Below are 24878 nucleotides of genomic sequence, written 5' to 3' on the forward strand. Positions count from 1 at the left end.
TTTTTTTTTTTATAACTTCATTGGAAATGCTTTGTGGCTTTTATCTTTAATATGCAAATCTTGTTTTTGGCCTCTTACTGTTGCACATATGAGTCGTGAGAGCCTGTTTGAATTCACCATGGTGACAAAATTGTTTTCCTTACTTTAAGAAAATTCTTTCTCATGTTTCCCATCTGACAGTTATGTGGCTTTTTCTTTAATATGTAAGACTTGTTTTTGGCTTCTACTGTTACACATACCAGAAGAGAAAGCATGTGTGCGAGGAAAATGGTGACAAAATGGTAGATTTCTTGAATAGATTGCATTTCATTTGACATGTAAAAATAATTCTAGTCACGTACTTTGGCATGACGCTCAGATGATGAAGCGTTTTAATTGAGGATTCCATCTGGTTGCGGATCGAATACGTGAAACAAAAGATTGCTCTTGCAGATGATGACGTGCATAAGTGAACCCTGTCAATGGTCAAACATCTTTAATAAGAGGTATTTCGATAACATTTAACATTAAATAAAAATGGACCAACTTTCAATCATTTCCCTTTGTCTCACATCTTCATCATATCTCCACTCCAACCATCGAGAGAGGAGAAGAAAGAGGAGCATGGGGCGATGACCGAAAGGACGAAGAACGAGAGCAAAGGAAAGAAACATGGTTAGAGGGGGGGGGGGGGTTGGGTGTGTGGAAGCAGGAGGAAAATAGGGGAAAAGGAGAAGATACAAAGATCACAGAAAATGAGAGGGAAGAGAGTAGCGGAAAAGGAGATGAAATGAAAGAAAAACAAGATAAACGGAATGTAATTGAAGGAAGAGGAGGATGAGATGGAGGAGAAAAAGAGGAGGATCAAAGGAAGATTGATAGAGAACTACAAAAATAGAAAGAAGAGGATCAATGATGGGTTGGGTTTTGATAACTACGGTCACCTGTATGTAGATGGGAGGATACAACGGAGTCAAGTATACTGTTCCATGTAATCCATAATACGTACAGATGCAAGTATTACTACTGTTCACGACTGACTGACTGACTGACTGCATTTATGGAGGAAGAGGATAGGACATGCTAGTTTTCACCTGGAGATCCCCAAGCTGGAATTGAGGGCCCGAGAGCTCCATTCTTTCGAGGACTCATTTGGATTGCATTCAGTTATCATCAACAGATACAAACCCGATACTGAAATCAAAGATGATGCAGGTCAGCAGCTTCCCATGTTCTGTTAGCTTCAGTGTAAGTGTATCTGAACCCTGAGATCAATAAACATAATATATATATATATAAAAAAGACTCATTAGAGCTGCCATGATTTGTCCAAACGTCCATTTAACTTGTAGCATACAGCAACAACAACAAGATCATAAAATTCTAATTATTTAGGAGCAACTATATAAATCTTTTATTGTAATTGAGTTTTATAAAACAAATCATATCCTTAATTAAATTAAGAATATATAACAAATTATTTAAAGTTTTGTTTAGATCTTCCTCCACCTTTTTTCATATTACTAATAACAATTGTTTCATCTTTTCTAACTACAATAGCTTATGCTCATATATCTATCTTCTTACTACAACAGCTTATGCTCATATATCTTCGAATACATTAGTTGTTCACTAATAAAACTACATCTCGCTTTATCCTTTATGTTATTTCATGACATACATCTTGCATGGTTTGATTGATGAATAGATAGAAGAGGTTCATGTAGGCCAGTAAATGGAAGTAGATTAATTGAAAAATCAGTCACCACTGTTGGTGAATGATGTATTAGTACTACCTCTAAGGTGATCCTGTGATTAAAAGCAACACCAAAGAGGAGACAAATACAAGTTGAGAACAATCAATACAAAAATAGTCATCCTGATAATATTTTAGATCATGACCGATTCAAATTTCAAATAACCGAGTAAGAACTAAGAACTAGACTCTTCCAAGAATCGAGACAACAGAAGAATCTAGACCGTATTCAAATCTAGGCCTCCTTGTTCATTTTCCAGGCCATCCGAGGAAGATGGAAAAGGAAAAGGTAAGCAGAGAAGAGGAGGAGCACCCTAGCATGGGATAATGTCCCTCTTATTGGAAAGCAATACAGCAGCCAAACCAAGCTATGAACTCTCATTCTTATTTTGATTATTTTTTATAGCTAGCATTATGCTCCTCCAATCAACATAATAAAATGACAATCATCTATTTGTTGTTTCTTATCCATTCTGCACCTTCTTCCAATATTACTTAACAGAAAATTAATGTCTTATAATCTATTCATAGATCAATGTGCCTAAAGTTATTCTACTATTTGTTTCACTGTGTAGTGCCAGTTTAACCATGCGTGTCATACATTCATAGATCTTTGGTGTGTTTTTGTTCATCAATTTTTACTATTGATTTTTAATCACTATATTATTATTATATACATCAATGTGCCTAAAGTTATTCTACTATTTTTCAATATGTGAAATTGCAAAGCTTATGATCATCTTTAATTTATGACATAACATATCAATTTCTTATTTTCATTTTCACCATTAAAATATCTCATTCAGTACTTAGTTAAGCTATCTATCCTCCCTACTACATGCAGATCTGGGTTCGATCTTGGTCACAGCCAAACCTCTTTTGGAACATTGTGAACAATCATCTCCATCAATGAACTTTCTAAAATACAGAGTTAGGGATTGCCCACCGGCTTTCATATGTTCGTGAAGATTAACATTCATAAACCCCTACAGCAAAGGAAACCAGATGCTATGATGTTACACATCATTTACTGACTTACAGATTAATCATAATGAGTAGAAACTTCAAACAACAATCAAGAGAAGCCTGATGAGACAACCACATGGTGAAGCCAAACACAATTTTCTTTGAGCATACCATCAGTGTAGCACTACTTTGATATTCATCATAAATTAAGTTGTCTCAATAAACCATAATAATGAAACATTAGAACAAAAGCTCTCACTGGTGGGGTAAATGATGGTAAAAGTCTGCTGGTGAGATAGTACAAAGTCACCAGCTGAGACAGGGCAGGACGTCTTCTTGCAAAGATCCATGAGTTTCTTGGTGAACATGAAATCCCAAGTACTTGACGTCAATTACCAACTTCCCTCCTGATATTTCGTCACTTGTTTTTGAACATTAAAATAGGTAAATGAACATGTGCTTCCTAAAGAATTTTTAGACATTCACACAAACAAAATAATGTCCATGAGGTACCAGACTCCAGCACTTTGAGGTAATGCCTGAATTAGTCATTCATTGCAAAACAACATGCAAATTAAGCACACGATTTTTTACTTTTTTATTGTGTAAAAGCTAAGATCAGTGTTGGATGTTATAATTAAAAGAAAACTGAAACTATCAGTATATTTCCAAGTAACAAAATAATATAGTAAATATTATTTTATTAGAGAGCATACCCATTTATAAGGGCATGTCAGTAGCACGCCAACATCGCTTGTGCAGCCCAGGCTAAATCCTTGCCCCTTTAATGTGAAGAAACCAAAATCACGCTACACTAGTTTCTTCATCAATCATTCAACACCGGCTCTCTACAAGATTGGACATATCTTGCTTTAATGGGTCGTGCATTTTGACTTTGTATAACTAAACTAATCGTGTATAAAGGTATCCATTCGCCTCCTGATCCATGCTATTAAAAGATGACCTGCTTATCATCTATTGTGCTTATTTTGAAAAGATATCAACATCCTTTGCCGCACGTGGAAAATAATAACAGCTTAACCCACCTTTCCTTCACAATTCATATGGGACATCATATTTACACTCTTTTAACTTTTTTCTATAAATCAGCTATAACAATGTCGAAAACAAAATGAAGCCAGACTTTGTTCACAAGCACCACAATAATATTTATTAGGCTAAAAATTTCACCAACCAATCAAACTAAATGGTGTTACAGATCAAATGTTTGTATGCTTTTTCCATGTTAATCTGCTTCTCCCTCAAAATCTCTTCCTAAATTACCTTTATGAAGCTAGGTTTTTCACTTCAAACATAAGCAAGATATTTATTTATTGTATTTATCCAGATGCATTTTACTTTTAATAGGAAAAGCCGGACAAACAGGTAGACAACCTCAACAAATTACTCATTGACAAATCAAGAGAATAAATAAAAGAATCTCAGCTTTTGGTGACTCATTGGTAAATCCACCTTAATTCCCTATCAACCAATTATGTGAGACCATCAACAAAGGCAAAGCCATATTATTTGAAGTCCAGTCAAGGCATGGTCAAAAAAAGAAACAAGGTTAAAGAGGGACTATGAAGTACCATGATGAAGATCAACTAGTTCAATTTAAATCAAATGATTGTTCTCAAGATTGAGTATTACCCAAAGCATGCAGTAGGTTAGCGGTTGAAAAGTGATACAAGAAAGAAGACAAGAAACATGCATAGCACGATCCTTTACCAGTGTTTGCCGAGATAGTGAATGTAGCTGACTTTCCCCGTGCAATTGAATCTGGAGATATATCAACACCACCAACCTTAACTGGATGATCAGCTCCCTTTTCTGTGAAGATAACATAATTTTTAAAAGAAATCAGCAAGAGATCCATTCACAGTAATTATCAAAAAGTCATCTCCATATTCAAATAAGAAGACATAGTTTTGTTTATTATTAGGAAACAATGACTACTTAAATATGTCCTAGTGAGACCAATAGATACTAGTTAAACCCGGTGAATCAATTATGGTTAGTGGTGCAAGGAGAGGTAGAGAAAAATCTAAGAAAATTTTACGATAAATTATTAAAAAAATAATTTGATTGCGCTTATTTTGGCCAGTGACATTACCCCTCAATGGAGTTCCATGAATGGGGAAAGATCCACGTACCCAACCTTAAATAGTTGGGACATTGTGGCTTGTCGTTTAATATTGGACACAACATTCGGTTGAACAATCAATTCATTCGTTATGTAAAATACACTAAATTAAACCCAAGACAAAGAGCTCATAAAAAGTAGACAATCATGCAATGAAACTTAAGAATATAGCCTATGTGGAATGGATAAACAAGACCCAAGGATCATGCCAAGTTTGAACCCCCCACCAAGAAGCATAAGAATACACACGGTTCATAAACTGTAAATGACTGCACAAATTCCCCTCTCATATTTCCTCGATAAAAATATAGACCCTAAGGCAAGGCATGATTTTGGACCTTCAGAGCTACGTTGCCCTTCGCTCGTTTGACGACCAGAGAGAAACTGGCAGTTGTTGTACATCATTACTCTTCTCATGATTAATGTGACGAATCCTCCTTGATGACAAACTAAAAAGCCAAAGGTTGTTGCAGATAAGTCGTCCGCCCTTGTGATCCTTGATCATTCCCCACTGAGAAACTAGAAATATCGCAATCCTTACTCCCTTCGGCCATCGATTGACCGAAGAGGATAGAGTGGGAGTCGTGGTCAAAACCAATTCCAAGAAAAAGCAAAAAACAAGACCAAGGACCGGCTTGACTACGATCAAGCGGCCACATCCATCTCTACCAAGAACAGAGTCGAACCCCCCAAAGCATTACTAAGATCGAAGTCGCGACGGAGTTGTACAAGACAACAAATCCAAGGAATCAAAATCAACGTAAAAAAGGGAAGGATCAACGGGGAACTCACTGCAACACTCGACATCGGCAGCGGGCAGGGGAAGAAGGAGGACAAGGAGAAGAGAAGCTACGGAGAGGACGAGGCGCGGATCGACCATCGACGCCATCGTGAGCTGTTCGAGGAGGAGGAGACGGAGAAGCCAAAGAGGAAGGCATCGCGTTTCTGTTACGTCTTCGGCTTCATCGGCTAACTAAATACGCGGAGCCCGTCATTAGTAGAAGAAAAATATTTTTCGGCTTTATCCGCTAATTAAATATGTGATATTACATATCTACCCCCAAATTTGGGTACTATGCATGGTAAGGAATCTTAATTCCAGTTGACATTTTGACTTGATTTTTTCCCCTTCCATTCACTGTAAAATTATATATATATATATATATATATATATATATATATATATATATATCAAATTATATAAATATTCCAAGAGTAACAGAGAGATTTAGATCATTTGGATATATACTATCAAACTAATTGATTTGCCGTAAAGAGTGAATACAGTGGATTAGCACTTCACCTCGTACCAATTTACATGAGAAATCATCTCAGAGCATCCATGAGAACATGCTTACGGAGTGCTGAAGACTTAGCCAAGAGAGAAGTTGCTTCTTCATGTCTCTGTCCCCTCTCCCTGCTAAAACAACTCCTGAAGCAGTCAATTGCTTGATTCTAGACTTCGATAGGTGTAGCATCTGCTACTCTCTTGTTGTTCGATCATGGATGCCTTGCCAGTGTTGACAGGGGGACGGCGTCCGCGAGCGGGCTGGGCAGCGGGGACGTGCGGCACAGGGGGCACGTCGGGCGCAACCGTAGCCACGGGTCGACGCACTTCACGTGGAACAGGTGCCCGCACTCCGGCAGCGCCCGCAGCACGTCGGCGTCCTTGTAATCGGACAGGCATATCGAGCAGCAGGAGGCCGCGCCCGCCACGTCGCGGCGGAGCTTCGCGTGCGAGTACCGCACCTTGGGGTAGCTCTTCAGGGTGTCCTCGTCGATGCCAGCCTCCACGTCGCCGCCCGCCGCCGCCGTCGTCTCCTGTTCAGCCGGCCTCCTCGCCGCGGCCCGGTGCAGGGGAGGGGGTGGGCCCGAAGTTGGGGAGGCCGTGGTGGCTCGGGTGCAGAAGTACGATGCGAGGGTGATGGTGGTGATGAGGAGGAGCATGCCGATGGACACGCCGAGGCCGTAGCCGAACCCGCTGATCCTGTCGGAGCTGAGCATCCCGACGGAGCCTCCGTCGGCGACCGGCGGCGGCGAGGCGTCGCTTGTGGAGTTCATCGTGGCCTGGCAGAAGAGATCGGAGTGCTGCAGAGCTATTAGAGAGAGAAAGAGGAAGCATCACAGGCGCTTTGCGGTGCAGTTCCTCCACGTAGATGCTGAGAGTTGCCCTCTCAGAACACCGAACGAGCTGTGGTTTATGGGAGTCAACGCAAACATGGTGGGGGAGGACAGGGATTTAAGCTCAAGAAAGAACAGCTCGAGTGCAACAGATTCAAATAAACAAAGCGAGTTGAGCTTTGGAAGATTGAAGCGTGAGAGGTCAATGCTTCCATGATTGTGTACTATAATGGATTTCTATCTGGATCTATGCATAGATTTAGCTGTCTCAGTCTACTTGTGCCTGATGCATTTGATGGAGGCCACCAACCGGTGGCATTTCTTTATTACCAAGCAGCCGCTTTCACCACCTATTTTAGTTCATTGTTGGTGGTGTTCTCCATGCATCTTGAGAGCCGCTTGCTTCCTCGCAATACGTTTCTTCCATATGAATCCATCCCCCTTTTCTTTGACGTGTGACGCACGTCTCAATTCGAACCTCTGCTTGTTGATTGGTCAGTGATTAGAGCAAGGAAAAAACGATACATGATGCGGATTTGGTTGACTTTAAACAATTATACTTCAAATTATTGTGATCATTCAAACAGCCGAGTCAATAATGCAATAAGATTATTATTTTTTTCTCGACTTGAAACAAATATACTTCAAATTATTGTGATCCATTCATACAACCTAATCGATAATGCAATAAGATGAATGTTTTGCGAGTTCGATGATCAGAATTCGGAGCATGGCTATACACTTTATCGTCCATAGAGATATGATTGGTTACGGTGATCGTTAGTGATAAACTATATATTAAGTAATTCATACCATGATGATGTTCTCTCCCAGTCGGAAGTCAAATGAAACAGAGCTCTCACAGACATCAATCAATCACTAATCGAATCTGTCAGTGAATAGTTCCAAGGGAGACTACTTCAGTTCAGTTCCTTTAAAATATCCAATCGAATTGATCCTTCAATCCAGTTAAATAAGGAAGAAACTGTGAATATAGCGGAAGAGAGAGAATATAGCGTTTTCATCTGAATTCAACTCACCCGAACGAACATGTAGATCCTTCCTATCATTTACAGAAGCATTTGCATTAAGATTCACGAAAGTTTGTCGATCCCAATAGCACAAGAAGAATTGTCCAGACTACATCATTTGCGCCAACACCTTGTGTAGACAATGAACAGACGAATAAAAGATGGCATAAACCCAATAAGCTCATCAAACTTGTGTTTCTCCTGAGCATCGTGGCCACAATGTAAACTCCAGAAATTGAAAGTCAAAGCAACAATCAACCGACGAATAAAAGATGGCATAAACCCAATAAGCTCATCAAACTTGTGTTTCTCCTGATCCAGATGGTGCGCTCCAGAAATTGCAAGTCAAAGCAACATCGATAGCCAATAATTGCCACAACGAATTGCTAAAAAAAAAACACGTCGACATCCTAAAACCTCATCATTCCTGCCCTTGGAATTCATTGGAAATCCAAACTTCTGTTCGGTATTCACATTAAATTACTGATCTAAAATGGTCTCTAGCATAGGGTCCGATGCCTCCGGAGAACATAATTAAACCACATGCACACAATTACACAGTAGAAGGATTCCATGATATCATTCACCTATTCAAGGAGTAGTCCACTTCTACAGAAAACAAACAACCTATAGGCTCGTTCTAATCGTCGCGGTTGATATGCTCAAACAGGCATCACATAACTTGTCCATTTAAATTCTAAAATATCAGTCAAACAAATAACGATGGTAGTAATGTTCTTCTGCCTCGATTGCACCTCACATACGCTCATGGAATAAGAGAATGTTTCCAGAAAAGATCGAGGAGATCGGTTTAAACGTGAACAAGACAACATGAACTAGGTATAGTGTTCAGCCACAAGGTTACCACAACGACAATGATCGACACAGTAATCAGTACGCAGACAACTGAAAGAGTACGGAGCTCATCACGAACTCAGCTGATTCCAAAAAGATTTTTGTTCACTGCTGAGCACATTGCACTCTCTGGGCACCACCATGCATATCGTCATCCTCCTCGTAAGCCTCCTGTGCCTGAGCCTGCTTCCTGCGCATCTCTTCCTCGATGTTAACATCATGCAATGTCGTCTCCTCGCACTCATCCAGCTCCATGTCGGTCATCTGCGATGCAGGCTTTGGGGGAAGAACAGCCTCGAGCGCTTTGCACTGTTCTGGTGTCATTGAATCTGGGAAGTCCACGGTGAAGTGGATGTAGAGCTTCCCCCTCATGAAGGGCCTCTGGTACATCGGCATGCCCTCGTCATTGATTGCCTTGAATTGATCTGCACCGGTAGGGCGGCAGTCATGGTTAATAAGGAAAGTGCGCTGCTAAGTCAAAGCCTGGAACAGAAAAAGTCAAAACCTTTCGACAGGATGGTTTGCTTTGCTTACCGGGCTTCACAACTTCACCGGGGTTGGACTTAATCAGTAGCTGTCTGTTATCCAAATGGGTCAACACGAATCGGAAGCCACAGAGAGCTTCAGTGAGCGATAATGCGTGCTCGTAGAAGAGATCATCTCCCTTTCTCTTGAACTTTGGGTGATCCTTCTGTTGAAGTACAAACACAATGTCTCCAGTAACTGTCTCAGGCTGCAACACCCAGAACAAGAAGGTTAGTCCGTGTATATCCCTGAGTTCATACGGATCGATGTTTTCAAAGAGTGACAGGAACATACTGCTTCATCTGCCTCTCCGGGGAAGGTAATCTTCTGGCCATTCTGCATTCCTTTCTCCACTATAACCTCCAGCACTTTCTTCTCGGGAACAACCTTCTCACCTTTACATTGTGGGCAGCGATCCTTATCATTGATGGTCTCCCCAGTCCCCTTGCACTCGTTGCAAGGGTGCTGCATTTGTTGGATCATCCCAGGCCCTAACTGACGAATTGTGACCTTCATACCCGAGCCTTGACAGCCGGAGCACTTCATTGAAGCACCAGACTTCGAACCCTTCCTGCACAAAGATCCTAGAAAATGTTACGAAGCAAGCACTCAACAGGTAACACATCACAATGAACAGCAGCAGGCAACTCACCCCTTGCACTTTTGGCAGATGACATTCCGCGAAAGGGATAGTTTCTTCGAGGTCCCGTTGTAGAGGTCCTCCAAAGACACCTTCAGAGGATGGATCACATCCTCCCCCCTCCTCTGCCTTCGTCCGCGACTGCTTCCGCCTCCTGTCCGTGCCAAGTAACAACATCACTCGCTTTGTATAGTCTTCGTGCAGGACTGGGAGAACATCACTCGTGCTAAGAGGTGGAGCAAACATGATCAAGGCCAAAAACATACCTCCGAAGGGATTTCCACCGAAGAACGACTCGAAGATATCGAATGGGTTGTGGCCACCTCCACCACCCATTCCCTCCTTGAGGGCATCTTCACCATACTGATCATAAATCTCACGTTTCTCAGGATCGCTCAGAACCTCATAAGCTTGGGCCAACTCCTTGAACTGTAAAGGCAGACATGAGATCTATGTCATCTGCGACTCCAAGGGTATGAAACAAATATCAAGACCTAACAATCGCGACTACAATCCTTCGGAACATCACAACAAGAACAAGGCTACACAAACATTTAGGCTACAAAGTTTCAACAAAGCAAACATAGACGGATGTTCGACAACATGTAGATATAGAGAATATGCCCATCCCAAATTAGCTACCAGCTCGATCATGGATCTAACTTTGGCGGCATAGATTTCCAACATTTATAACAAAAAAATCTTCAATCACTTGGCAAAATTACATTAAACTATGAGAAAATCAAACGAGGTTCTTTAAAATGTATCAACACCTAGTAAAGATGAATCTACGGGACCAAAGACGGAGATGAACCATTAATTAGAACATCGATACCACCTATTCAACTGCAGATCAGTAGAACCAGACACCGACAAGCAAAAGGCGCGTTACCTTCTCTGGATCGCCACCCTTATCGGGGTGGTTCTTGATGGCGGCCTTACGGTAGGCCTTTTTGAGGTCCTCCTGCGACGCGTTCTTCGGTACCCCGAGGATCTCGTAGTACTTGGTGTTGTCGCTCTTCTTCGGCGCCCTCCCGAACATCTTGCCGACCGAACCCTAATCGATCTTCCCCAAACTGAATGAGAAATCGGGCCCTCAGGTCTTGCCTACTCCCGATTCAAGACCACCGCAACGCTGCCGACCTCGACTCCGAGAACCCTTGTCGATGGATGGCTCGAGGCAAGGAAGGAGAGGCGAGGGCTATAAGGCGGATGGGGCGGCCAAAAAGAAGGCTCTAGAACCAGTAGCCCTATCGCACCGGTATCGAATCTGATCCGTCGGATTGAAGATCAACGGTGAGTTGAGGAGTTCTAGATGCTTCCGTTGTTGCTCCCGGTTACTCCAGAAGGGGCTCGTACGCGTCCGTCTTTGGTGTGAGACTTACGCAGGCTTCTTTGGTTGTGAAAACCGTGGAACAAGTCATCGACAGCCAACATATTCCGGACACGTCGATATTAAAAGGCTTCATATTATAAATAGTTTTTTTATATCGGAATGGTGCATGAGCCATAAAAAATACATAATATGATTATAATATTATGGTAAAAACATTATAAATGAATTTAAATAAAATTAAAATAAATTAAAAAAATATTTGAATATATTATATTATGATTTAAATAAATATTTATAATAATTTAAAAATAACATCATCAAAATAGGGATAAGAAATTGATCTATTATAATATTTTGATTCTCATAACAAAAAAATGTTATAAGTCAGACATTATAAATGATCCGAATTGATTGTTAACCGCAATAAAATTAATTACTAGTATAAAAAATATAATATCATAATAATATGCGAGTAATGATAATAAAAAATATTAAAAAGCTGCAACGGCGACATTAATTGCACTCGCCAACTCTGCTATACTTCGGACACCTCCTTCCAATATCGACCATCATCATCTCATAAATGTTTACCATCGACGTGTAACCACGTGCAAAATAAATCGGGAATCATTAAATCTATTATATTACTGTAGTAAATAAGTATTAATTATACTTATGTATATTAATATGGTTTTTAGTATTTTAATCTATATTTAACTATTACATATGTTTATCGAACTTTAATTTTTTTATAATATTTTAAAATAAATAAAAAATAAATATTCCTTATAAACACTTCACTTGTTTGAGTGTGAAGATTGAGATGATTTGAGTTGACCTACACAAAGATTAGTGTCCAGTGAATTTTTAATATAGTTACTCTTAATTGAGTGGTTGAGAGAGAAGTATCATTAATGATAACATCAAAATATTTTTATAAATACAAAAATATTTCTGCTCAAATTTGGCACTTTATCTTCTTCTATTGACTTGACTGCAGCTTTAATTGAAGATAATTATTTCTCCTATCATCACTCAACCATTACCATGCTAAGAATATTAATAATATCTTAAATATTCAAGTTAACACGTACCCAAGCAGGTGGCTGACTTGTGATTTTGGGACTGATGTTATTCATATGGGTCCCTTCTATGGGCCGTCGCTTTCTGAAGCGGGTAGAGAATGGAGTAACAATCGAACAACCATGGATAGTACTTGTGTTATCTCCTTTCTCGCGAGTCAATCTTAACTTATCCGCTTACTCTCCACGTGGCGATGCTCGGAGCTCCGTGCCTACCTCTAGCAAATATAATTCTGCCACGTCTTCAGTGATGGTTACGCGAAGCGACACGTAGTTGGAAAATTTTGTATGCATTTGCGGGAATTTACTGTATTTATTTTTTTAAATGTTGGAAATAGCAAATATCTCCATATTAATTTTATTATAACATATACGTCCTTCCATACATACATTGCAATCTTTCGTATATACCTCTTCTCTTTAACCTCAGTTAGCCGCTACCAATTATCATTATGGTTAATAAAAATCAAATCAATGTATAAATATCTTTGATATTTTTATTATTATGGTAATCGAATGATCGTATGTATATATATCTATTTCAATTACAGCAATCAATTCCCATTCTTAAACGAGGTAGAATTCTGGATCCCAACTTTATAATTTCAAGTCTTACCGAGGTAAAGTTTGCAACTTTGTACATTATCCAGGGGTACATGTAAGACTCTTCCTTTGTAGAGGATGAAAATGAAAAGTGGTATTCGGACATTTTTAATCCTCGAACCGAATGAAAACGATCACCTGCGACTTCCGGACCGAGGACGAGAGCCGAAAGAAGACAAAGAAACGAAAGCGAGATCGACGCTGAGCGACAGGGGAAATTGCCGGCCACAAGCAAAAGGGGGGAGGAGGAAAAGTTCGAGCGAGGACCAGGAGGAGATCAGAGATGGTACGTCCCTGGAATCGATCTCCCGAGGTGAGCTCTGGATTCGAGTCTCCCTCCCCCTCCTTCCCCTTACTGTTGGGTTTTGTGTTGACTCGCTTATGGTCAGATCCGCGCTCGTGTTTGATCCCCCTCCGCTTCTTCCCTGCTGCCGCCTAATTGGGTCTCATAGCTGGATTCTGCCCCCTCCGTCGGTGGGATCTTCTTTCCCGTTTCTTTATGGCTGACATTGGGGCCGCGTGGGATCGTCTCGGTACTCCGGCTGATCCTAGTGTTCTGTGTTTCCTTCTCCCTTTTTACTCCTCGGAGGGAATTCTTTGCTTCAAACATGGGGGTTTAGCTTGGGTTTTGGTTCCTTATTAGATGAGTGATGTGAAGTGCCAGTTGCGAGCTAAAATCGAATCTTGCTGGTTCTGGAGTGATTTGGTCGTTCCGATTTGGGATGCTTCTGAGTGGATTCAGCATTATCTGTAGCAAGAGTTTCTTTCGGAGTTACTGTTCCTCTCCTCATCTGCACATCCTTACAAACCTCTAGTAAGTTGTGCTTGATTTGATTTCTCCAGGTGGAGCCGATAGAATCTTTGTTTACCTACTTGATTATGTGCCACTTGGGGTATCCAACTTTAATTTGTAGACTTATTTGGTTTCTTACAACTTTTTGTCTTTTTACCCATTACACCTGTCTTGGATCTGGTGATCGCTTCGCAGTTTCTTTGGTCTTCTCGCTGAAAATTTCTCGTGTAATGTGGACTTGTCTGATAATTCTGTCATGCTTTCAGGCTTCTGATCCTGTCTTCCTCTAATTGTTTCTTTATCTAACCACCCGGATGTCATCGCCCTTATCGGTGGATCTATCATGTGCATTTAAAGCTTCCTCAATAAGTAGAACCTCAATAACCACAAATCGGATTTTTATTCAATTAAAAAATATTGTTCTTCATGCTGTTGGAAAACAGAAATGCTGCATCGCGGAATTCTATGTGCGAGTTTTAGTCATGAATCTTGGATTTGGTGTGCATCTAGAAGCACACAACTGCTGATCCCAAGTCCTGTGACCATCTCGATTCATGCCATGTCCCTGAGCTGTGACTTATGTCAACACTGTCACAGTACATGCCATTGGTTATCAGAAAAGAAGAAAATGCACCTCAAGAGCTAAGGGATGAAAGGTATCCTTAAATAGAAGAAATCTTCCCTTTAAGATATGACCACATTGTAAATGCTTGTAGCATGACTGAGAAGGCTAGTATAAGCTACATCTCAGAGGGGTTGAGATGGCCATCCTACTTGGTTTAGGTTTCGGAGTTTATTGAGATGACTTGACAAGAGAAAAAGTAAGCAGCCTCTGACTAATATTTAGTCCTTAACAGTGCGTCAGCATTACACTAGTTGCTTGCTTTTCAAGAATCCTATATCAACTCAAGAAGGCCCAAAAACACTTACAATTTGAATAAATATAATGGGTAAACAAGATTGTAATAAATTGAACAAAAAATTCAGAAAATGGAAAGTCTAAATCTTATCTGTAACGACACGATCATAGACCTAAGCTTAAATAAACCCAACCTGAACCTAAACTTGGTTGCATCACATATAGCCACAGTAACAATTATGCACAATTAACTTGATTCTCCAAAATACTGATGATTCTAATCCAAGAAAAATTATTTATAGTTGGGAAAATACATTGAATGTTTAACTTTTTACAAAATGCTAGTGCATCCATTCAGGGCAATTTTGATGCCACTGTTGTTCGATGGTATTGCCTTAGCTATCTCCAATATTAGTTTTGGTTAGATATAAGAATGGAGAATTATGATATTATTTTCCTGTGGGTTTCATGGTACATTCAGCCAAATGGGGATTATTTATCAATCCTAGAACACCCTGAGAATTTGTTAAATCAGCCTAAACCAGTCAGCTTTTACTGATCTCCAATCAATTCCTGGTTGATTTGAGGTAATTTTGGCTAATTGCCAATTGGTTCTAGGAGACTGTTGATGAATTCTGATTTTTAGCCTAGTTCATACCCAGCGCCAATCTAAAGTTTAATGTTGATTGGACAATCTTGGTTTACATGCCAGTAAATAAATTTCAGCTTGAAGAATCCAGGTTGTCATATATAATTTGCAATTTGCATTTTTTTTAATGATTATGCAGTTCTTGTAATAATTTTGCCAGTTTGTACTCCTAATTGGTTCTGCACTTTATGTAGGCATATGGTCTCCTAATTAAGACTCTATGAATTGGTATTGTTCTTCCTCACATATCCTTCATGTGCCTTGGAAAACGATAATAGTGACTGTTGGTTATGTCCTAATTTTGTTGTCAATTTTTTACAGGTCAGTGTCATCTGAAGGTTAACTGATTGAGATCATGGGAATTTCTGCAAAATGGTTTAGATCATTGGTTGGCATAAGGAAGCAAGAAAAGTTTCAGCATCCAGAAAATGATGAAAATGTGGGTAATTTCTTTTCTTTTGGTCTGTTAAGTTTTAATACTAGTTTCAAGACAATTGCATTATAATCTTTTACTTTTTCTCGACTGACCTTGAAACCTGAAACATCTTTGACCATCTTTTACCACAGCACTGATTTCTTTGACATGCTTACCTCAATATTTTGATCTTGGAGATGTTTCCAGACTTATCTATGTGAAGTAACATAGGCTATGGTTTACCCTTTTTAATCTGTTTGGTCCCAAGCCTAGAAAAATGAGCACTGTGTTAGGTATGGAGTTATAAATATATTGGCTGCACAATCAGAACCAAACACTGGCTCGGGCACATTGTTTAGCATTTGGCCAGCATTGCATTAGCCTGATATTCTCAAATGTGCTTGGAGCTGGGCTCTCAACATAGCTATATATTCAACAATTTTAATCAGATGAACTGGACCTTTCTCTTAGCTCAGATGAGGCTCAATTTTTACACCACTATTCTTGGTTCAAGCTTGGTTAGATTATAGACTGAAAATCTGGGCCAGATTATATCAATATCAGCCTGTTCACACTTAATAGTTTGCTGACTCTCAAAAGGTTAAAAAACTTTTATATAAGGTAATACTTTGAAGTTAATGTGTGTCACACTAGCAACACACTTCATTTTGTGCCTCTTGGATTGTGACTTTTATTTGTAAGGATGGGCAGGGTGTTGACTGGAATCAACCTATAATATGGCAAATCAATGTATTACAGTGAGTAACCATAGATAAATCTATATGATGGAAAGCAATCAGTATAGCCAACTCCTTGTAATTAATTAATATGGAAGTCCCGATTGTCAATGTTGGCCACAATAATTATGCTAAAAGCCTAAAATAATAATATCTCTGGCATACTATACTGCTTTTCTTCCCCCGGTTTAAATTTCTTTGAAGATATTTTTCTGTTTTTTCTGTCTGTGCATACACTTAATCTCAGCTATCTCAATCTGAGATGATTGCAGAAAAGTGCCTCTGCTGATAAATCGCAAGGCCGGAAGAAAAACTCTGTTGGTCTTGATTGCGCTAAGACAGAAGACGAGTATGCTCCTGGAACTGCTCCAATGGCTGGAGATGCCAACATCCAGTCAAATTCAAACTCCACTTCCTCTCCTTCCACATCAAATAACAGACAAGTGACTTGTCAAACTCAAGAGAGCATTAGAGAGGGGTGGGCTGCCACAGTTATTCAAAGTGCTTTTCGAGCATTCCTGGTATGCTAGTAGTGACTTCAGACTTGGTATGGTGTGGTTGCCATTAGCAAGTTGCTTCCAGATAGCGTATGTTAGTATAATTCTTAATTTAGTACCCAGAATTATAAAAATAGGAGGTACAACTTTATTCTAACAACTAATCATGCAGGTAGTGAACTGAACCAATTTTAGGAGTGAACGGTATTTGTTTCATGTGACAAACTTTGTGTTATTGATAAACATTTATAATCAGGAAATCAGCATATTAACATCAGTAAGTTACATTTCATCAAGATTAAAGCTTGTGTATGCAATTGTTATCTGGGCAAAATAGTCATCTTTGGTAAGTCAACTAAAAGAGGATTGCAATGAACTCCTCGTCAACTTGTAGGAAACAATTATCTGCTTCCATAAATTTACACTTTAAAGCTTTAGCTTGCGGATGCAATTGTTGTCTAAGACAATCCCATAAATTAAGGAAATAGATGTTGCGTTATAGTCATTGTCAACCCAGAGGAGACATTTATATGCTGTTGTGAATTGAAACTTTAAAGCACAGGCCAAAAATTATCTACATTGACTAGTTATGAAGAGTTACCAATTAGGATTATTGGGCTTTGACTAATAACTGTGACATGGATGCTTGTTTTAGTTCAGATATTATAAATGTAGCTAACAGTAGTAATTAATCCAGTTCCTTTTCCATCTTATCTTGCATTTTGCAACATAATGAATCAGGTTTAAGATCAATGAACTTGTAAATGTTGAGACATCTAAGCCCTCAAATTTATTTATGTACCATAATTTTATGTCAACTAAGAAACTGAATAGATATTTCTTGATAGTGAAATCCTGTTTTTTCTAATTTTTAAACTGATACTAGTTGAGCACTTCTATAAAAATGTATAAGCTTCTGGGAACTACTTTTTATGTTTTCATACTCAAGTTGGTGCTTAATGAAAGAACCAGGAATATTCTTTTACACTTAGAAAAGAGAATTTTCTGAGATCTTGAATCCCGTTTTTCTGAAAAAGGTTGTGATAGCTTATGTTGAACTTATGTTTACATTCTGATGACGTGTGGATGATTGGACCATCTCGATCGCTGATGTAGGATTTCTCATTTGCCATAGACCTAGGTAAAAGGGGTTGTGTTCTGTTGGCTTGTTGCCTTTTTGACTTTGAAATGAACATTAGTTCTTATAGCAACAATTATTGTCTTCTTTTTTTCATCTTTAGATGAGCTTTACTTGCTCCTTGGTTGCGTGAGCTTAAACATGAACCAAAAGGATAGCCACTTTTAGGTTTTAAATTGGCCTCTCTTTTAGGGTGTCTGTCTAGAAGTTTGGTGGCAACTTGACTGCCAGTCATAATCATGTAGCCCTCTCAATTGATTTGTGCTGTATAGTTGACTTCATATTATTGGTGAAAAGCACTGATGCTGATTGTTATGACAATGATAATAATGTGGATGGTCAGTTGTTGATTTTGTTCCCAAGTCATCCAGCATTTGCTTTTAGCCTATTATTGGAGAACCTGTAGTTTAAGAAAGAAAAATTCAGTGCTAAATGAGATCGGCTGTGACATTCAAAAAATTTATGTCATTTTTCCCAATATATTCTGTGTATAAACTGTAATTTGATTTTTGACTGCTGGGAATCATCTTCAGGCCAGACGAGCTTTACGAGCTCTAAAAGGGCTAGTTAGATTACAGGCCCTTGTTAGGGGCCATTCTGTGAGAAAACAAGCTGCAATAACTCTTCGCTGCATGCAAGCTCTGGTCAGGGTGCAGGCTCGTGTAAGAGCTAGACGAGTTCGCATGGCATTGGAAAGTCAAATGGGGCGTCAAGAGGTTCAAGAACAGCAACCATATGAAGCTCGTGTTAGAGAAATAGAGGTATGCTGCAAACTTTCTAAGCACAAAAGCCACATTTTGAATAGGATCAAATTACATTTGTCCTTTCTCATGTACCAGGCTTCACTAACTGTCAAGGTAAGTAATGGCAAAACATATTTTCTTTTCTCTATTCTTTTCATAGCCTTAATGCTCGTAGGCTCAAGTAACCTGATCAGATGGTTCTATTACTTTATTGTGTGCTATATTGTATGTTTATACTTGTTACTAATGAGTTGTGTACATTAATATTGTCCCGCAAATATGCCATTTGATTGGTGGTAATGAACTAATGATGATAGTTTTATATCTGCCCACAATGTTTTTCCATATTTATGTATTAGGAGTTTTCAATGGCTTTCAATTTCTGAAACTTGCATTGCTTGAGGTTGGAATGGATCTTGAAGACTTGAACACAGACATCACTAACTTTTGGATATTGCATGGTATTGACAAACTGCAAAGAGAAATTAAACTAACCTGCTATAAATTTTTTGTTTCTTGCAGTACTTTATCTGAATCTTGACCTTTAATGCTAAAAACTGCAAGAAAACTTCTAAGAAGTATTTGAAGTTTAAAACACAATCGAGACTCCTCCTGACCTATGCACTTTATTGCCTGCCACTACTTGTATACACCATTAGCTTTATGGCCTTTTCTGCATTCATTTTTTTGTTTTGTATAGCCAAGACATGTTCCACCAAACATAAAGAAAATACCAAAGAATTTATAACTTTCAGGTCTTTCACTTCCTTCACTATTTATCCAATTAAATGTATAACTGATGTCTTATGAGACCAAACTATCTTACCTAATGGTTTGATGCACACCAATTAAAGCTAAGTGATATATCTCATACCACCACTTATATCACAATCGAAAATGTTTGACATTCTAGGTAACTTTGTTCCCAGCATTGAGCAAGTTTTGGTTGATTGAGACACTTTGTCCTAGTTAACCATCATAAATCATAATAATGTATATCTTTCCCTGCTTACATCGATATATAGCTGTGGTAATGCCTTCTTTCAAGACAGCTGTCAGTCTAAAGGCTAAAGTTGAGACTTACAGAATATTGTCTTATATGAACATTATCTGTAATCTCAGGATACTGCCTGTTTTTTCAGTATATAGCCTCAGGTAAGACTGAATTTCTTGTATGCACCTCTTCTATCTGGAACTTTTTATTTACTCTTGAAAGATATTGTTATTATCCTAAGTACAGAAGAATTTATTTTAGCAGTAAGCTGGTTGCTTGTGCCTGGCAACAAATTTCTTTCGGCACACACTTTGAGTTCTTATAGGGATCTATACTATGTAATCTTAGGATATTACTGTTCTTTGCATATAGCCTCAGGCATACTCTGGGAGGTTCTTATGTTATTCTTTTCCAGATTTTCCTAAACAAGTTACCTAACTACGGAAGACTAATCAGTGCCTGCAGTAAGCAGGCATTATGTTTTGCTTGTTTCTAACCAAATTTAATTCAAGTACATGTTAATTCTCTCAAGGTTTTTTTTTTCTCTTCCATTTTTCCTTTTGTTATAGTACTTGTACTAATGATATTGGAGATTAGTTTAGCATGTGCTTAATTCTGAAAGCTTTGTGCTTGTGTCTTTTTATTTTATAAAATCGGATTGAACTATCGTTATGTGGTGTCAGCCAATTTGACTGATTCTCAGTTTTACGGTCTGAATGCAGGAAGGCTGGTGTGACAGTGTTGGCTCTGTGGAGGAAATCCAGGCAAAGTTGTTGAAGAGGCAAGAAGCTGCAGCCAAGCGTGAGAGAGCCATGGCATATGCTCTCACTCATCAGGTATCCTCTGATAATTACATAAAATCATGCTGATGGCAGCTGGATTATGAAGTTCAAACGTATGCCAAGCTGATTCTTTATCATGGCAATACATGAATTTGGGCTATACATGATTTGTGTTCTAGTTTTGGGGTACAAGTTTTTGGGATGTGATTAGTGAATGTTATTAAATTGCTCCTGCTGATTTCCACATAAGGGGAAAAGAAGATGACAGGTTATGTAGTTAATTATAACCAAAGCTGTCCCTTTTCCTTGTCTCTGACACCCACCTCCTTTTGGCCTTGTCAATCTTGCTTTCTGTCTTTTTTGTCTGACAAAATCCATATCTTTTTCTATAGGGAGAAATTTTCATAGGGGAAGTGAGTGAAAACTGGAAGAGTATCAATATGGTAGAAGGACACCATTATAAATCAAAAGCTTACCCCAAAAGGTTCTGGGCCAATGTCAATATATCTAGCCCAACTTTCTATACTCTCATTCATGTGGGACTAACCACCCTCATATGCCCCAGCTATCTACCCCTCACAAGCAGGTTCTCACCGCACATCTTATAGCCATTGCCCCTTCACTAGTAAGTCATGTGACTGTTATTCAACCATAGAGGCTCTGAAGTCTAACAATTTTCATTTTCAACCGAGTCATTCTCTGCTGCAGAGAATAACATATCTTCATACTAAATCTAGTCACTTGCCATTACAAGTCATAGTTTTAGTAATTATTGTGTTAGAGAATTAACTGTATAATTTATAGTTAGCAAGTTTCATTAGGATGCTAAAATTACAGAATTATGAGCTATGATTTTTGACACTTTTCTTTCTGATCCTGTATATTAGTTGAACCAATGAATTGACTTCAATTGCCTCTAGTGGCAGGCAGGTCCCAGGAAGCCAGCTGCACTTGAAGGTTTTGAACCTGATAATAATAACTGGGGTTGGAACTGGTTGGAGAGATGGATGGCTGTTCGCCCATGGGAGAATCGGTTCCTTGATATTAGTCTTAAAGATGGGGTTAAAGTTCATGAGAATGGAACAGCTGAAGGAAAGAGTGGAGTCAGTGGTACCAAAACTCAGACCAAACCCACTGGCAAGAAACCCATTTCAACGCTTCACTCCAATACACTAATCCATAAATCAGTACTGTCAGTGTCTGATGGAAGTGGTTCTTCATCAAGCCGGTCCGTCAGTATGCAGGTTTCTTCTCCTTTTCCATCAGGCAAACCAAAACAAAAGCTATCAAGTGAGGAGGTTTATGGAGAAGCCACATCTCAAGCATCCAGATTTGGTTCTCGATCTTATAGCAATCCAATGGAGCGGCCCTCTCAATTGGAGTCACAGACTAAGAGGTTGTCCTTACCAAACAGTGGTAAGCTTGTTCCCAGCAACTTATCCTCCTTGCATGTTGTAATGTGCAATTCATTTGGCTTTATTGAATTAGACGTCATATAAAGGTTTACATGCATGTGGTTTACCTTTTCGACCACCTTTCTGAATAATATTCATCAGCATTGAGATAATCAGGCTGCTAAGTTTTATCTTTGTTCCTGAGAAATATGTTTTGTTGTTGGTGTCAAAAGTTGTTGAAGGCCTTGTGTATCAGTCCTATGCTTCTGGTTAAGGTAACTGTAGAGGTAAAATTGCTTGATTGCTTGAGTCTTACTCTCATTTCCATTTTTATTGTTAAATTATATATGACAGTCCTATTCTCTAATCAACCTCCTTCAATTCAATAAATTTCCATGGTAACTTTGAAATCTACAAAGATACGACAACCTTGAACCCTTGAACCTTTGAAATTGCTTCAAAGATATAATTTAGATGAAATGATGAAAAAAAAAAGGATTAAAGTTATCTAGAAGACTAGGAGGGATGAGGGTCAGGAGAGAAGGTGAGGAATTTCAAAATGGTTTCTACAAGAATGAAAGGGGTGTGCATGAAATGTGATTTGCTAATTCAGGGAATGGCACACAAATACAAAGACTTGAGGGAATAGTTTGCAAATCCTATATGTACCAAGGGTTCGACTTGCAAAGAACACTTCAAACTTAATTTAGTGAGGACAGATGTTCAAACCTCTGAAGGTAATTTCTTGTTTGATGCTTGGCTTTTTGGCTACTATGTGTTTGGCTCGATCAGTTTGATTCTTCAATGCTTTTCATGCAGAACCTGAATCAACTGTTTTGTAAGTTTGGATCTTGATATCAATATGTTACTGATGATATCAAGCAGGTTTAGGCGGAATGGGAAAACCCACTACAAATAAAGTTGCAGTGAACCGGTCAGCAACTCGGAAGCCCCTTAAAGGTGCACAAAAGTCGGAGACGAAACACCATCAGAATCCGAAGGATCCAGCTTCAAAGAGAGCCGAAGTGCAGATATGAGAAGCTATTTTGAATTAATTTTACTTGTTGTTTTAGCAGCTGATCCTTCGATTTGCCACTGCCGAATCAAATGCTCCGTCTGTAAATATTTTACATGATCTTGGTCAGGTAGGTTAATGGTCCTATTACTCTTTGTACATCTCTATCTTCTGGATGCTGAAAGTTGAAGAGTGGTGCTAGTCCTTGATGATAGGAGTGGATCATTCTGTTGTGTTATTATTTGGTACCTGTTTATTACTGTTGTGTTTCGAGTATGTAATGGTCACTTCTATGACTACTGTCGAGAGGCTGTCGATGTTTCTGAATCACTTAAATTGTGGGAAATGTAATGGTTATGTTTTGGATGTATCGAGTGCCATCGCCCTCATAGATGATACTATTTCCTGAGAACCATTTTAACATAGTTGAGCCGCCAAGTTTTTGCTGTGCACTTTGCTCAATAAAATCTTGAGCAATAGCCATCTCCTGGGATGCTTCCTTATGAATAAAGAATATAGTTTTGTTCGGACCGGTTCATACCGTGTGGTATTGAATGAATTGGGATGTCGAATAGTTTATTTGGGTGGTTCAATCCAATTTATATAATATTTTACGATACCTTTCTCAGGATTTATATGTTTTGTGTGTTTCTCATGCATCATAGATCATGACTCAGAATGTGGTACTTTTTTAGGATTTATATTTTACGATACCCTGCTTCTTCTTCTGTCTCTTTGTTTTTTCTTTTTCATCCTCTCTCATAGAATGATATAATAGTACAGGTTGTGGATATGGATATGAATGAACTCATACGAGTTGTCATGGTCTGGTACAGGTCTAATATACAAAATTACATTCCATGGTCAATCTCTTAATGAGATGTCAAATTTATGAGAATCAAACATACACAGTCCTTTGGAATACAGACAGCATACCAATTTATAACGATATTTCCAAACTCTGAAACATACATAAAAAACCTCGTACGATGTCAATGTTGTTTAATTGGTTAAGGTGCTTTGGAGTGACGCCTTCACATCTACTCGTTGCCCTTTTTCTAATCTCTCGATATCTAAATGTTTTGATCAATCTCACTGTTCAAGAAAGACAAAAGTTGCTTATTAGTTTAATGTGTTAGCATAAATGTCACTGTTAACGTCAGTGTTCTCATGCACAGTTTGACTTAGTTATAGTTGTCGGAAGCTTTCGAAGGTCAGCTTCTCAAGTTAAGGTCAAAAGAATCAATGTCAAATGGGTGACAACCATGAATTGAATCAATTGGAAGAAGAATAATTATTGTTGTACTGTCACTCAAATAATATATCATCAACTTGCAATTAGATTAATTCGTTTGCTTCAAAATCTTATTGTCTGAATATTTATATAATTTTCTCTATCAACCTATCCGAACCCGAATCAAAATTCCAAGTATGGATCCTCATTCAGGATCCATTACCACAAATGGATCAACAAATACAAGTCCGATAATTTATCTGAATTTAACCCGAATTATTAGATATAGATCTTGGCATTCCCAAATTAGATTCAGATCCTATGTCCATATAAATCCCTCAATGTAAATTTGCACATAATTAATTGTAGCTTATATATATACATATATTTAGTGAGATGAAATTAATAAAATAATATTTATTTTTTCTCGTTAAACTATACAATTCTAAAAATTGAATCACCTTGGTGGATAGTATGAGACAACTCTTACATTATTTAGTGAGATGAAATTAATTTTGATGCATACAAATTGAGTTAGGAAGTATACTTCCCTTAAAGTAAAGGAGACATACAAATATTTTTATTTTC

At 38.6% G+C, this 24878-nt stretch overlaps 4 protein-coding genes across 23 annotated transcripts; 1 reads left to right on the forward strand and 3 right to left on the reverse strand.

Annotated features, from left to right (window-relative positions):
- Positions 1-24: 24 nt before the first annotated feature.
- Positions 25-5884, reverse strand: LOC135671864 (uncharacterized). Of its 2 annotated transcripts, none has more exons than XR_010512870.1 (4): positions 5640-5851; positions 4433-4534; positions 1074-1244; positions 25-455 (listed from the first exon to the last, which is right to left on the reverse strand). XR_010512870.1 is itself a non-coding variant. In XM_065180170.1 (4 exons), exons 1-4 carry the CDS (start codon positions 5734-5736, stop codon positions 230-232), a joined length of 525 nt encoding a protein of 174 aa, XP_065036242.1. In that variant the 5' UTR covers positions 5737-5884; the 3' UTR covers positions 25-229. The 2 variants fall into 2 exon arrangements, 1 of the variants encoding a protein (XP_065036242.1); XM_065180170.1 differs by having other exon boundaries at positions 1074-1173; positions 5640-5884.
- Positions 5885-6198: 314 nt separating this feature from the next.
- Positions 6199-7052, reverse strand: LOC135671865 (RING-H2 finger protein ATL70-like). The gene has a single exon (XM_065180171.1). It carries the CDS (start codon positions 6906-6908, stop codon positions 6348-6350), a length of 561 nt encoding a protein of 186 aa, XP_065036243.1. The 5' UTR covers positions 6909-7052; the 3' UTR covers positions 6199-6347.
- A 1606-nt stretch (positions 7053-8658) lies between these two features.
- Positions 8659-11395, reverse strand: LOC103982264 (dnaJ protein homolog). The gene is made up of 6 exons (XM_009399151.3): positions 10912-11395; positions 10286-10448; positions 10032-10173; positions 9674-9950; positions 9389-9587; positions 8659-9279 (listed from the first exon to the last, which is right to left on the reverse strand). Exons 1-6 carry the CDS (start codon positions 11059-11061, stop codon positions 8960-8962), a joined length of 1251 nt encoding a protein of 416 aa, XP_009397426.2. The 5' UTR covers positions 11062-11395; the 3' UTR covers positions 8659-8959.
- A 1796-nt stretch (positions 11396-13191) lies between these two features.
- On the forward strand, positions 13192-23422 carry LOC135671866 (protein IQ-DOMAIN 5-like). 19 transcript variants are annotated; one of them, XM_065180182.1, is made up of 9 exons: positions 13192-13353; positions 13430-13573; positions 15536-15569; positions 15663-15780; positions 16766-17014; positions 18662-18889; positions 20588-20701; positions 21568-22063; positions 22927-23422. In XM_065180182.1, exons 4-9 carry the CDS (start codon positions 15697-15699, stop codon positions 23076-23078), a joined length of 1323 nt encoding a protein of 440 aa, XP_065036254.1. In that variant the 5' UTR covers positions 13192-13353; positions 13430-13573; positions 15536-15569; positions 15663-15696; the 3' UTR covers positions 23079-23422. The 19 variants fall into 19 exon arrangements, with proteins under 19 accessions (XP_065036254.1, XP_065036255.1, XP_065036252.1 ...); XM_065180183.1 differs by lacking the exon at positions 13430-13573 and adding an exon at positions 14277-14489; XM_065180174.1 differs by having other exon boundaries at positions 13219-13353; positions 13430-13514; positions 22924-23268.
- The last annotated feature ends 1456 nt before the right edge of the window (positions 23423-24878 follow it).

The sequence above is a fragment of the Musa acuminata genome, chromosome BXJ1-4 (assembly GCF_036884655.1).
Source record: "Musa acuminata AAA Group cultivar baxijiao chromosome BXJ1-4, Cavendish_Baxijiao_AAA, whole genome shotgun sequence".
NCBI lineage: Eukaryota > Viridiplantae > Streptophyta > Magnoliopsida > Zingiberales > Musaceae > Musa > Musa acuminata.

What these genes read in the sequence shown, in the direction of transcription:
- LOC135671864 (XM_065180170.1), bottom strand. Translation starts at nt 5,736, where the DNA reads ATGGCGTCGATGGTCGATCCGCGCCTCGTCCTCTCCGTAGCTTCTCTT. An exon ending in TGCCGATGTCGAGTGTTGCA is followed by an intron (nt 4,535 to 5,639) that starts GTGAGTTCCCCG and finishes TTATCTTCACAG; the next exon opens with AAAAGGGAGCTGATCATCCA. An exon ending in TCCAGCTTGGGGATCTCCAG is followed by an intron (nt 456 to 1,073) that starts GTGAAAACTAGC and finishes GACCATTGACAG; the next exon opens with GGTTCACTTATGCACGTCAT.
- LOC135671865 (XM_065180171.1), bottom strand. Translation starts at nt 6,908, where the DNA reads ATGAACTCCACAAGCGACGCCTCGCCGCCGCCGGTCGCCGACGGAGGC.
- LOC103982264 (XM_009399151.3), bottom strand. Translation starts at nt 11,061, where the DNA reads ATGTTCGGGAGGGCGCCGAAGAAGAGCGACAACACCAAGTACTACGAG. An exon ending in CGGTGGAAATCCCTTCGGAG is followed by an intron (nt 10,174 to 10,285) that starts GTATGTTTTTGG and finishes TGGCACGGACAG; the next exon opens with GAGGCGGAAGCAGTCGCGGA. An exon ending in CCGGAGAGGCAGATGAAGCA is followed by an intron (nt 9,588 to 9,673) that starts GTATGTTCCTGT and finishes TGGGTGTTGCAG; the next exon opens with CCTGAGACAGTTACTGGAGA.
- LOC135671866 (XM_065180179.1), top strand. Translation starts at nt 15,697, where the DNA reads ATGGGAATTTCTGCAAAATGGTTTAGATCATTGGTTGGCATAAGGAAG. An exon ending in ATCCAGAAAATGATGAAAAT is followed by an intron (nt 15,781 to 16,765) that starts GTGGGTAATTTC and finishes AGATGATTGCAG; the next exon opens with AAAAGTGCCTCTGCTGATAA. An exon ending in CTCGTGTTAGAGAAATAGAG is followed by an intron (nt 18,890 to 20,587) that starts GTATGCTGCAAA and finishes GTCTGAATGCAG; the next exon opens with GAAGGCTGGTGTGACAGTGT.